At 38.8% G+C, this 13962-nt stretch overlaps 1 protein-coding gene across 4 annotated transcripts in view; it reads right to left on the bottom strand.

Moving 5' to 3' along the window:
• MAN2A1 (mannosidase, alpha, class 2A, member 1) overlaps positions 1-13962 on the bottom strand; it is a 163475-nt gene that overhangs the window by 8819 nt on the left and 140694 nt on the right. For all 4 annotated transcript variants that reach the window (XM_005866447.2, XM_014539889.1, XM_014539892.1 and 1 more), the window contains 2 exons: positions 12278-12411; positions 4232-4426 (listed from right to left, as the gene is read on the bottom strand). In XM_005866447.2, coding sequence (XP_005866509.1) covers positions 4232-4426; positions 12278-12411 — 329 coding nt within the window. The remainder of the gene's footprint in view (positions 1-4231; positions 4427-12277; positions 12412-13962) is intronic.

The following is a 13962-nucleotide window of genomic DNA, read 5'->3' as shown; positions in this document are numbered from 1 at the left end:
CATTTAATCCTCAGAATGTCTCTAAGGTGGGTTCTATACTGCCACACTATAGATGACAAAACTGAGACTCAGAGAATGAAGTGACTTGCTCTATGTCACCCAGATGGCAAGTAGAGGGGGTGCACTCAAACCCAGGCAGTTTGACTCCAAAGTCTGTGCTTCTAACAGCTTCATTCTCCTGCCTCTGCTCTAGCTGTGAATTGGTGCTCACAGATGCCAGCGAGGAGGGGGAAAGGGAGAACCACCTTTAACATAACATGACAAAAGGCTTTAAACTAAAGGGGATTGCCCTCTGATTTGAGGCTGCTAACAGAGAGGATTTAACTAATAAATCCAGCAGAGATAAAACCATGACTTATCAAAACATATAAATTCAGAAAGTAAACTTTAGAAATTATAATTTCTAACCATCCACAGCCTACCCATCCATTCATTCATCCTATTTTAAGCAGAATTTAAAGCCATTCTGAATATTACACATGCATACTATAGTCTTGCATAAGAATATGGGCAAATACTCCTCTACTGAAGTGGTAAGAGCTCAAAATGTGAGAGTTATGCGATTCCTGGCTCACACCAAAAGAAACTTAATTTGCTTATTAGTAACTAGAGGCCCGGTGCATGCATTCGTGCACTGGTGGGGTCCCTTGGCCTGGCCTGTGCCCTCTCGCAATTCGGGACCCCTTAGAGGATGTCAGATAGCTGGTTTTGGCCCAATTCCCGCAGGCCCGATCCAGACAGGAGGAAGCCCGATCCTATACGTTGAGCATCTGTCCCCTGGTGGTCAGTGCGCGTCATAGAGACCAGTCGACTGGTCGTTCAGTTTCTTAGGCCTGGAAACCACAGTAAACATATGTATACACTTTTTTTCTAAGGATGAGAGTGGCTATAAATTTGACCACCCTTCTCACAGGATGTGTAAGGTGTACATAAATTAAGGGATGCCTAAACACCTGGTGAAAAAATTTCTCCAACCCGCTCACATACTTTGAAAATGCCTAACAACACTCACATTTCAGTGCATTCTGACAGCTGGAAAGGTTAGAAAACTGCACACTGTGTTATATGTCCTTAGACAGGAAATAACTAGTAGAAATTCATTTTCCAGGGTACTTATTAAAATGTTCAGTAACAGTTATCCTGTTTTGATCAACAAGATAACATGACAGAAAGGGGAAGGTGAATGGTAGTTCTTAGATATGCACAACAAAGAGAATTTCCCCCCACAATTTTCACCTTTCCAGAAGCTAGGGAGATCAATAAAGCACCAATCAATGCTTATAAGGCAAAATAATAAAGTAAAAACTTACAACTGCCTCTTATAAGAAAGGGGTGGTGTAAATAAGTTAGGAGAGAAAATATTATTCAATAGGTGGTGTTGATGTTGAAATGAATGGTTAAATATTTGCAAGAAACAGTTAAGCACAAATCAAAAGAAATTCCACAGAGAGTAAATTACACATGCACATGCCAGTGTATATGTAGTTACAGATATAAATATATACATATCTAAATAAAAATATAGTTAAACATGGAAGCAGTGGGAATAATCTGAAAAAACAATAGTGGAATCACATATTGTTCATGGCAGACTGGCCCTGTGAAGCCTAGCTCAACAGCTCAGCCACCTCTCTCTTGTCCCCAGGATGTCAGCACCTGTAATTCTAGCCTACTGAACCCATGATGTTCTTTCAGCATATTCTCGACCAAGACTTCTTTCTCCCTTAATCGTTACCCTTTCCTGATGACATGTCTTTCCCGTTTAGTGTACCCGAGTGGCACTCCTGTTACTCAGTTTTCAAACTTTTACAGGAACTTTAATATTTGAAGCTCCTGATAGTGCAAGAAAAGGGGGTGACAAAAAGAAGAGAGTTGGAGGTGGGACCTACCAGATGCAACAGTTAAGTTCCTAGACAGTGGCTGGAACAGGCTGGGAGCACATATATAATTTAGAAAAGCAAGACAGGCTTATATAAAACCACAAACTCATTACCAATAACTTGGAGGGAGAGATATAGTAACTCTTAAAAAGTCAAATACTGCCTCTGGGGCAACATCCAGCATTTGGATTCAGACCAGGAGTGTGTCCGGATTCTAACACTTACTGAGGGGGCAGTTTTATTTGAATCATTTAACCATTTATCATTTAATCTCTCTGGCCTTTAGTTTCTCAATCTGAGAGTTTTAAAGAATTACTAAGTCCTGGTCTCTCTACGCCAGCCTAATTTTGTAGGGTAAATTTTTAAAAGTCTCTTTTTCTAAAATTTCCCTAGTGTGATCTGGACACAGCGACTCTGAGGACTGGTAGTAGGAAATGAACCACCTCGGTGGGTTAGCACACCTCCAGCCCCCACCACACCTCTCTGACTGTTGCTGGAGCCCATGACTTCTTTTTCCATGAGGAGTAAGGGAGACCAACTGAGGTGTAGAACTAAAGAACCTTGAGACAGTGGCCGAGGGAATGGGGAAGCAGGTATGTCCTTACCACCTTTCTGATGAAGGAGAGAAGGCAGGAACAGAGACATGCCCTGAATGATCCAAGGTGGTCCTCAGATGGGTTTATCATGGAAATACTATGAGGTGGTGGCAAAGAAAATGCCTACTCAGATACAAGCCATATAGACCTCTGGTCTTGCTTGGAACCCAACCTGTAGGCTGATCCTTGAATAATGTGGCTATGAACTGTGTGGGTCCACTTATACACAGATTTTGTTCAACTGAGCCACTCAATACTCACAAGATTCGCTCATTCAACAAACTGTTACTGAGCCCCTATTATGTGCAGGTACTGTTCCAGGCAAGAGGAGACAATAAGGGATCAATGAAAAGCACAGCTCTCATGGAGCCTCCATTATGACCACACCTTTGTGTTTCAGGCCTTCATACTTGCTCTTAACTCTGGCTGGACCACTTTCCCCCAAAAATCCTCATTGAGTCTCTTATTCCCTGACCTCCTTCATATTTTTTCTCAATATCACCATTTCTGGGATTTTGTCTTTTTTGTTCATGACAATATCCCTGATTCCTTTAGCAGTAACTGGCACCTGGCAGGCATGAAGGTAAGCCGACAAGTTCACTCAGGGATCAAACAGCTGTGGCATGCAGAGGCATGCACCCACTTGTCTTCATTATTACAAACTATATGTACTTTCCCATACAGTCAGGTGTAAGTTCTTTATCTTGAGCATACAATTTTAAAAGCTATAACCATCCAACTTTGTAGGCATTTATCCTTACTATATTTGGTTTTAGTGGTTTGTTCTGAAACTAAACATTTTCCGCCTCTTATGTTGTCTTCAAACATGAACATTCTCTTCTTTTCATATTCAGGCCATTACTATTTTCAGCTAAGTATATGTCAATTCACAATATCAGCACAGCTCCACAAAACATAAAAGTGACCCAAATGTCTAAGCTTTATTCTTTTCAAATGCAATTGCTGATTTTATTTCTCCATTTCTCCTAAATAGTTAGTTTCTCAATTCAAAGGTTTGGGTTGCAATGATTTTCAGGAAAAAGATACAAAAGGTAAAAAGCCTCTGATATGGAATTAATTAAACACTATGCTCTTTACTTCTCTAACTCCCCAGAAACACTGGCTAACAATGAGAAATGAATGCAAAATGCCAGGATGGCTGATCTTAACACCTGGTTCTCCCACCTACAAATTATGTGACTCAAGACAGCTTTAGCTTCCTATCCATAAAAAGAAGAAAATGATGTTATTCTCTGACCTACTCACCACAAAGAACTTTTCTGAGAATGGAATAAATTAGTATTGCAGTATGCTTCAAACTATAGAGAAGCAATTGTTAAGCCCTTTCCATCTCATGGAACACATAAACTACTAAAATTCTGCAGCACACCAAAAAATATATTTTTGCTGATCTGACCATAAAAATAGGCATAATTTTGATTTTGATTTTTTCACACTGGACGACTATTGTGTCAATTTTTTGACAATCTAAGGAACAAGAGGTCAGTGTCCCCAACTAAATAGTTAGATATTGAATGTTTTAAAAATTCTTGAGGCACACTGGTTGAAAATTGATGCTATAGAGCAATACCCAAATGAAAGGTATAATGATTTTGCCTAAAGGTGAAGCCCTCTTAATCATTTCTTGAAGCACAGTAAAACTTAAGAGTATTTTTTCTTCTTCCCATCCCCTTATATCAGGTATATTACAAATATTATACCTAATGTAAGATTTTGATAGATTTTGGGACATACCTTTGATTGTATTGTCCTCAGATTAAGCAAATGAATGTCACAAGGCAGAGATGACAGTAGCGGGGAGAATTCACCCAGCAGCTGAAGGGTGGGCACAGGGCTCTTCTCTGTCATTGTAAAGACAGGGTGATTCAGGAAAGAAGAAGTTATGTGGCTAAGAAGGGAAGGATAACTGACTGCCTTCTTTTCTTCCTCCTATCAAAAAAAAAAACAAACCACAAAAATTCTTAAGAGTTACATATTTGCAGTTTTCATGTTACTAACTGAATTATCTGGTAGGATTTAAATAGAAAGGAAATATAAAAATATATAAATACTTTGACTTTATTAATAACAGCTATAGAAAATGCATAGCAGATTACCAAGTTCAGTCCTAAGCAATAAAAGAAAACGAAGTGTCCATTTAACTCACATGTTAGAAATATATTTTTTTCTGTTGCTTTAATACTAAAAACCCTGAAAACATTTCCCACAAACATTTTAGGACAGGTATAACATTTTACAGAAATTCTTTCCCAACCTACCACAAAACTCTTAAAGTAAATGGACTGGGATGCTCATATATCTTACATGTCATCAAATGTTATCTCTTTCCCCTCAGGTTTACCCATCATATTCTCATGATTTCATCTGTACACTTAACTAGATCAAAGTCATGTGTTGATACAAAGCTATGTTTCACAAATGTTACCAGTGATAGGACTTAAAAACTCTCAAAATAAATAAGGGTTTTAAATAACACAGGTGGCATATCTAGATCATCTGTTCTCTTTAAATTGGGTAAATCATTGTCAATTGCTTCACTCTATTCCCAAAACTGGAACTGTTACATATGTTATGTAACACTTATCACACATTTATATGATACACAATTATTCAGTATAATTAAAAATACTTTGGTCTTTGCTATGGTATATACTTGTTGACAAGCATTTCAGCATGTTCTAACATTACATAAGTCTGCCAGGACGGGGACATACATATGGTAGATGACACACAATTAATTAAATCAATGACTAAGCAGAACTATCACCAATGATGCGTAAGGTGTAAAAGCAGACAGAAATGCACTAAAAAGAGAAAATTTATGTAGAAAGATCTTTTGTTCACCAGTGACATTGGAGGTAAATTTAAATTTGTATCATATTTCTAAAATGGCTATTTCACTGATATCTTCTGATGTTACATCCTTTTTCAAATGAAAGGCTTGGCTACTTATCTGTGTGAAAAGGTAGGATTTATAGAAGATACAGAGCTTAAAATTCAGAATGTCAGATTAGCATTGAACAGAGGGTGTTAGTGAAGAGTGACAAGCATCGTGTCTGTAGCAAACTGTAGATGTCATTACAATTTAGATCAGGGAGAGAGAAAAAAAGATTTTTAAAGGCAGCAGAGAGACACACAATATTAAGATACTGACAAAAAATATGAGGTCTGAAAGAGTTGTAAAAAATGTATCCATTCCACATTTTTTAAGGAAAGATTAAGTAAAGCATATAAAATATTATTCTCCAACAATATTGAAATTTAATGCAGCTTGCAAAATAATATGAACAGAGAAGGAACATTTTCAATAAGACACTTTAAATGTGGTCCAAGATCAAAGAACTTCACAATGTAGGTCAGGATGGCTGACAAAATCACCTTTGAGTAATAGAGATAAAAGATTGTGACAGAAAGGAAAACACCTGCCTTATCAGATTCAGGAGCCATTAAGTTCATTTTAGGTCAAGAAACACTCAGAAAAAGCTCTCTGACTTTGTTCTATGCACTTGGAAAAATCCCTGGACACCATAGTGAGAAGACGCGGGACTTCTTGATGGATTATCTATACACACAGTAATGTGCATATTTACCTCTCCTTTGGTGTGCACATTAACACCAAATCAGTTCACCTAACCCTCAGTGTTTCCCCCCTAATTGATCATACACAGGAATGGCTTGGGGAGCTTTTAAAAAGCACACATCCCCAGGCAGGGTTGGGGCCTGGAAAGGTGAAGCTTAATGCCACCCCTTTCCAGGTAAATCTCATGTAGTCGGTCCCACACTGCTCTGTGGACCTGTGCCGAGAACTGCCACCCCAGACAGACACCCTTCCAACTTTTTAGAAGAAATAGAATGCCCTCTGGAACCAAATGTATAAGCCTCACCTTTTTAACTAGTTTTGGATTAAAAACACACACACAGGATACAGACTCCAAAACATATTCATGAAAAGTCTCATCAAAGAAACAATGTCATGAATTTAAGTACTCTGAAAATTCAAGAACTGTACCATTTATAGTTCTAAGCAAGATAAGGCAGGAGAATTTAGAGAAGAGAGTGAGTTCAGTGCCATAAGAGCACCATGGACAATGATACGGCTGGAAGCTGGTTGGGTGGGGCCTTCTCACAGAAGTCTCCACCATCCACACACTCTCATAACATATTCACAATGACAGGTGGCTCACAAAGATATTTAACTGTTGAACTACCATTATTTGGATTCATTTCCTAGACAGGCAATCTTTTCACAGTAATGCTTATGATAAACCCAAAGTTTATAAACCATGTTCAAGTGTGCTATAAATGAATTCCTCAGCCTTGTATGTTCATTTCCTAGACAGGCAATCTTTTCACAGTAATGCTTACGATAAACCCAAAGTTTATAAACCATGTTCAAGTGTTTGTGCTATAAATGAATTCCTCAGCCTTGTATGTAGTAACTAATACACTATTATAAACATTACTAGGGGCCCAGTGCATGAATTTGTGCACCTTGAAAGGACCTGTGGGCTATGAGGCTGTGGTAGGCATCCCTGCCCGGCCACTCCCACCATAGCCCCTGGTCCCCTGTCTGCCAGCAGCCCTGCTCTCGCTGCCACTGCTCCCACTCTCAGAGTGATTGGGGCCGGTGCTGTCAGCGGGTGTGAGCAGCAGCTGCTGCCTTGATCGCCCCTTAGGAGCAGGGGAGGTGAAGAAGCCCTCAGGAGCGATTAGGGCCAGCAGTTGCTACTCGCACCTTGCTGCTGCCTTGATCGCCCCTCAGGAGCAGGGGAGGTGAAGAAGCCCTCAGGAGTGATTAGGGCCAGCAGTTGCTACTCGCACCTGCTGACAGCACTGAGCGATCGGGACCAGCGCTGGGCACTGGCAGTGGGTGCGAGCTCCGGGTGGGACTGCAGCACACAGGAGCAAAGAATTTTCAGTAACCACCAGAGCCTTGCCCTAATGACAGTGACCGGCACCCCACCTTGGTCTGGCGCCCCCCGCTCACCTGCTCCACCATCCCACCAGGGCCGACACCTGCCATGTTCCTCACGCACCCTATGGTGGTCAGTGCACATCATAGCAACCAGTTGTTCGGTCGTTTGGTCTACTTGCATATTAGAGTTATATATATATATATATATGTTTGTTTTCTTGTGGTTGGAAGGCTTCAGACTATACAAGTCTAGTTTTCTCCTTGCAACATGTGTGAAATTAAAATATTTTTTTAGCACATTCTGATCCAAACCACACCAAGTTGAGATCATCTACACTGGGTTCTAGCTCTTATTTCCTAAGCCAAACTTCTTGTCAGGCTCCTTGCTGCCCTTCATTAAGCCCACTCGTGTTACCTAATCCCTAAACACCAAAGGTTTCCATTCCACTTACTTCCAAACTTGCTAAATTATATACGATAGTGAGAGATTGTTTTTTAGTCACCTTTGATTATTCAGTATGATCTGACATAGTGAGAACTTGATAATGTTTGTTGAACTTCATTTATTAATTTAATAAGCAAATGCAATATAAATAAATCAGAGAAAAATATTAGAGGGGAGGAAGTAAAAAGACAGAGGGAAATAGAAGAATTAAAATATATGGAATCTAAAGATTTAGAGATAAAGTATCATATAGCAGAACTGAAGTTTGGTAGTTTGTGGGTCTAATTTGCCTATAGAAATGTTTTGGGAGGTCAGCATGGTGTTAAAAAGTTGTTTGTTTTTCAGGCAACTCTCAATAATAGAAAAAAAAATCCAGGAGATTTCACATTAAAATAGTAAAAAATGATAGTAACAAAAACTCTCCCAAAACTATTAACTGTTTTTTTAACCCCAAACACAGGAACTTCAAGTCATACTGGGCTTCAGGTTCCCACGTGAAAACAATCAGTTGGAGCCGAGTTGTGGCTTCCAGGTGGACTATGTGTCATGTTCCCCACAGATCCGCTGGCTGCCTAACTTGAGCCCTTGCCCTTAAACCTTACCAACCTCTCTCATGCCATCACTCTCCTGAGCCCTGTAAGTATTTGAGTTTTTCATCTGATCTCTCCTAACTCCCTTTCCTTATATGTAAAGAATTGATATCCAGAGGCAAAATGATACAACTGTAATCCTTGAATACCTTCAGTACTTATAAGTCCAGCTCAATGCCCAGTTTACCATACCAGTTGCCAGCAGGACTATGGTGGGAGTAAGGGTCAAAGAAATAAATCAGACATGGTCAGTGCCAAAGAGATAATTCCCATGTTTCACTTCTGCTGACCATTGAGTATCATTACCATTGGAGTAACCCTGGATGAATAGAAGTGAGTCCTGTTCGCCAGGGTTCCACAGAGAGGACTGTTCCAGTCCTTATTCTCACTGCCTCTCTGTGGAATGACTCCAATGAGGCTCTGACAGGGTCAGCCTTTCCATTAAAATGCCTTCCTGCCCAGACTGTCTCCCCACCTCAGTTTCTACCATCAATTTTTAAGAATTTAAGACCTGAGAAAATAAAAACACTTTTTAGAAAATTTATGCATATGTAACCCTTCTTTATCAAATGTCTTTTTAATCAAACTCACTAGAAATTAAAATGTATTTTCTCTTCTCTAGTTCATTTTTTATTTAAAAGAATCTATTGATTTAAGCCTAAGAACTTATAGCTGAGCAAAAGAAAAATTTAACCAACATAGGATTACAAAAACATTGGATCAAATTTAAATCAATTAGTCTCTAAGTTTTGAATGGGAATAAACAAATTATTTAACTTGTAAGTGAAAGCTTTATAGGTCTGACATGAAAATCCTTATTGCCATAGTTAACAGTTTTGCAAATTAGTGTCTATATAGAAAGAAAAATCATAAAAGCCAGAAACATTTTCAGGAGAAAAAGACAATAGCTGCCAGTACTCCAACATATTTCCTATGCAGTTTTAGTCTTAAAACTAAGCTATTGTCAGTAGTTGATTTAAACCTTGAGTTCCAAGAACTGGTATAAATCTTGACATCTAAAATGGATATTAAAATCTTTTTCCTGAAAAATTCTAGATATTGGAAGAATTCTTTGCTTTAATTAGATGTTGATATTTCATTCAATGGACTAGGATTTTACTGATAGAATACTTACCAAAGGCAGAGGCCCTGTGGGGCACATGAAAATGAAGTAGATAAGCTCCTGGAATTTAGTAGGGGGAGTAGAACATGCATACAGTGACAGGAAGTAAGCAGTAACTGCGATAAACACAGTGGCACAGTGTGTAGTCACAGCTCACTCATTCATACAATATATACTGGGTGCTTCCTCTGCTAGGAACAGCCTAGAAGCAGAGAGAGACATAGCCTCTACTTTCAGCGAGTGTACTGTCCAAAGGAAAAGAAAGACAACAAAGTGGAAAGTCACAACATGCACACATGAAGGAGACATGCCCAGATCTGAGGGAGCAGAGAAGGTGATTGGACCTGCTCAAGCAGAAGCAGTTGATAAAATGAACTCTGATCTGAAATAGAACTAAGAGTCCCCTGGGCAAAGGGGACGAAAAACACGCATAAGGTGCTGTGGGGGTATGGTGCATGGAAAGTACTTAGGACTGAAAGGAAACCAGTGGGCTCAGAGCAGAAATAGCGAAAGTCACGCCAAATGAGGAGAGGGGATAGGCAGGGCCCATATATGAGGGGCTCTGTAGGCTTTGGTAAGGTTTTGGCTTTTATACTGAGAGCAATGAGAAGACATCAGAGGGCTTCAGCAGTGAGGCAATGAAGTTAGCTTTTGTTTTTTTGTTGTTTTGTAAATTAAATTTATTGGGGTGACATTGGTCAACATGATCATATAGGTTTCAGGTGTGGGTTTCTATATCATAAGATCTGTATATTGTACCATGTGCCCACCACCCAAAGTCAAATCTTCTCCCATCACCATATATTAGGACCCTTCTCACCCCCTCCTTCCCTCTGTGGCAACCACCATACTGCTGTTTGTGCTCATGAGTTTTAGCTTTAGTTTTGAAAAAAAAAAATCCAAAAACAAAAACATTATGCTTCCTGGATTAAGAAAAAACAGCAGAAAAGAGAGCAGCAGCGTGGATGCACAGGCTAGAGATCCAGGAAATGCATGATGTTAGTTGAGATTAGGGTGGTTGAAGTAAACAAGTTTATAGATTTGAAATATTTAGTCAATGAGATAGCCAAGCACTGGTGATCACTATTGTGAGAAAGGGCTGGTGAGGGATAAACGTCTGAGAGATGACTCCTAGGTGGCTGGCACTGGATGGAAGGTGGTGCTCATCACCAAGAGAGGGAACATTGAGAAGGGTCAGGTTTGAGAAGGGAGATCATGAGAGTAATTTTCAATATGTTGAGTTTCAGGTGCTGTTACAAATGTAGAAAGAAATAACAGGAAACAACTAGACAGATGGAATATGTATTTGTGGGTTCCATATGCCAGGGGTGGTCACCAAAGCCAGGGGAGTAGGAGAGGTTGCAGAGGGAAAACATAAAAAGGAAAGGGAGGCCTGGGGCCAAGCCTTGAGAGCTCTGATTAGCTTTTGAGAACTAAAGAACTATAAGAATTATAGAGAAAGAACTGCCCAAGAGAAAGGAAACAATCCTACTTAGTGTGGTGCCATGGAAGCCCTGGCTGGACAGTGTTTTAAGAAATGACAATGGTCAGTGTCCAATGCTGCTGAAAGGTGAAGTAAGTGAACTGATCAGATAGTGCATCATCTAGATACACTCTGCTGCATCTAGTGACATTGGCAAGAGTGAATGATAGAGGCTAACGCCAGATTCAAATAAATTAAGTGTGAGAAGAAAGTGATAAAATAAACTTATCTTATAAACTCTGACTCAAGATGGTAGGGGAGATAGGAAATGAGATTTGGAAATGAGAATCTGAGTGAGGGCTGTTTTCTGTTTTAAGTTTTAATGGGAGAAAATAAAGAGTGTTTAAAAGCGAACAGAAAGGATTTCCTGTGAGGGACAGGGGAAGGTAAAGAGGGAGAATAACTAGTAATAGGATCTTGAGGAGGGAGATTAAGCCAAGTTCCAAGGACAAGCAGAGGCACTGGCCTAAGAGGAAAGGAAGGTAAATGTCTCTACTGTAACATGAGGAAAGAAAGAAAGGGTGGGAGTTGATGCTTGGTATCTAGAATAGCGAGCATTGTTGAATGGCTCTCTATAAAGTATACAGTGAAGTCACTGGCTGAAATAGTGGAAGATTTGAAATGGTGAGTGCAGAAAGAGAAAAAGAGGAGTAAAAAGACCATCTCAAGGGCCACTTGAGCTGGTAATTAGTAATTTATGAAGGACTCTGAGGTACTTTATTGGCATTTGAAGAAGCATATTGTCAGATTGGTTTATATCCAACTGATCTTTGGCCAGACATGGAATGTTGGACTTTTACTTCAAAGAATGAAAACTGAACAAGAAGACAGACAAGTAAATCCATTTTCAATTGATGAGTTTAGGACTAAAATAAGTACACTAAGGTTTCAAATCCATTTTACTAATCAAACTTAAGCTAAATATGTTACTAAGCTCTATTCCTTAGCACACACTTTCAAAATAATTTCAGGAAATTTCACCAAAACTGATTTCTTAACCTTACTTTATATTTACATAATAAGAAAAAAATTAAAATGACCTAAATGCAAATCTTACATTATATGTGTGTGTGTGTGTGTGTGTGTATATAAGACTGAAGTTCTCTTTCTTGTGAATATAGGCTAAATCTATTTTAAACATATCACTATATTGAAAATTGTAAAAAATAAAAAAGTGGAAAGTTACAATTTCAAATTGTGGATGACACATTATTTTTCCCCTACCATATTCACGACAGTTCTTTTTTCTAGTAGTATTCGAAATAAATTAGCTGTAATCTTGTTGTCATGGACACCTTGCTCAAGCCCACGATTATCATCTTGCATGAGTCTTCGATCCATGATAACTTCAATCTGACCTACGAAAAAACAAATGAAAAAATTGGCCAGGGTTATTTAATACAAACATCTAGTGAGGAACATGTAAGTACAGGCATGGTCTTGATTCAAGTTTCTCCTTTAGTCAAGGAGACAAAGCTATACAACTTTTTCTCAATAATGGCTTAAGGTAGCCAGTATAAAAACATGATTATATTTCTACTTTTATTCATTAATGTCTAGTAAAATCTGATAAAAAATTTAAAAACAGATAAAAATTAAAACTTTAAGTATTAATATAAAATTCAAAAATTAATCTAAAGAGTAAATTAAGCCTCCAAAATTTTTGGTGTTACCATCTGGAATTTAAAAATGTTTATGGGGCTCATTACAAAATGCACAGCACACAGGGAGTAATAAAACAAATACAGATGGGTAGGATCTAACTAGGACTTGAAATATTTAGGCTACTTGATATGTGTTGATCTCTGAAGAAGCCCTGGGATTTGGTAACTACTACCATGAACCCCCTCCCCTCCAAGACTATGTTAGCTTTACCACTGTCCTATCTCCTCTAGCTCCAAGAGGGGTCACAGTGGTTCCTTCATTTGCTGTGCAATAATTTCACATCTCCTCTTATTTAAATTGTAAGCTAATGGTTAGGTTATGAGTATAAAAATTAAAAAAAGAAAAAGAAAGAAATCAAGTCATATTATATATTTGAGATTATACTAAAAAAAGACCCTAAAGTTTATTCATTCATTCATTCATTCATTCATTCACATTTGTTACTTATTAAATGATCATGTAGCATAAAGGAGCTGAATATACATAAAATATTTTAATAACTATTACTCTTACGTAGTCAAACCAACTCTTTCCTTTCTTTCTTAGTTTGGGTATCCAGTAGAAAAAATGACCAGACGTTTCATTGTCATTCCTCCATATTTTAGAAGACAACTGTCTAGTCTAGAACCTTTCTTCAGACACTGGGACTAATTGGCTCCATGCCTATGGAGACAATTAGAGTTTGATCACTTCACACCCAAGTTATTACATCAATCTCTTGGCAATTACTAACTTTTCTCCCTGTCAGGAAATGTTAGTCCATATAATAAGTGACCCTAATCTAAATAGTTTTCATGTCTGTAGCTATCAAGCAGTAGGGTATCTGGGTGTCTATGGTAGGGGCTGAGGAGGGAAGTGAGAGAAGACTCATGGTTCACAATTGCTTGAGTCCTAATGACTCGACCCTGTTTAGAGCCCACCTTTGAGATTTTAAGACAGGTTTAAAAATGGATAAGTCAAGAGTCACATCTGGCACAAAGATGTTTTATGTTCTGATACTGGGAAAAATTAAGTCAACATTTACAGTTGGGCATCTATCTACACTAATAAAAGAGAAACATGGTAATTAGCATACGACCGCTACCCTTCCCATTGGCTAATCAGCATATCCTTATGCAAATTAACTGTCAGCCAAGATGGCGGCCGGCAGCCAGGCAGCTGGAAGCGAACATGAGGCTTGCTTGCTCCAGTGACTGCAGACTCCAACGTTCCCCGCCTGACTTGCCGGCCTCTGAGCTGGCAGT

The sequence above is a fragment of the Myotis brandtii genome, unplaced genomic scaffold (genome assembly GCF_000412655.1).
Source record: "Myotis brandtii unplaced genomic scaffold, ASM41265v1 scaffold230, whole genome shotgun sequence".
NCBI lineage: Eukaryota > Metazoa > Chordata > Mammalia > Chiroptera > Vespertilionidae > Myotis > Myotis brandtii.
The sequence above is the reverse complement of the archived record's forward strand: the minus strand, read 5'-3'. Positions and strand labels throughout refer to the sequence as shown.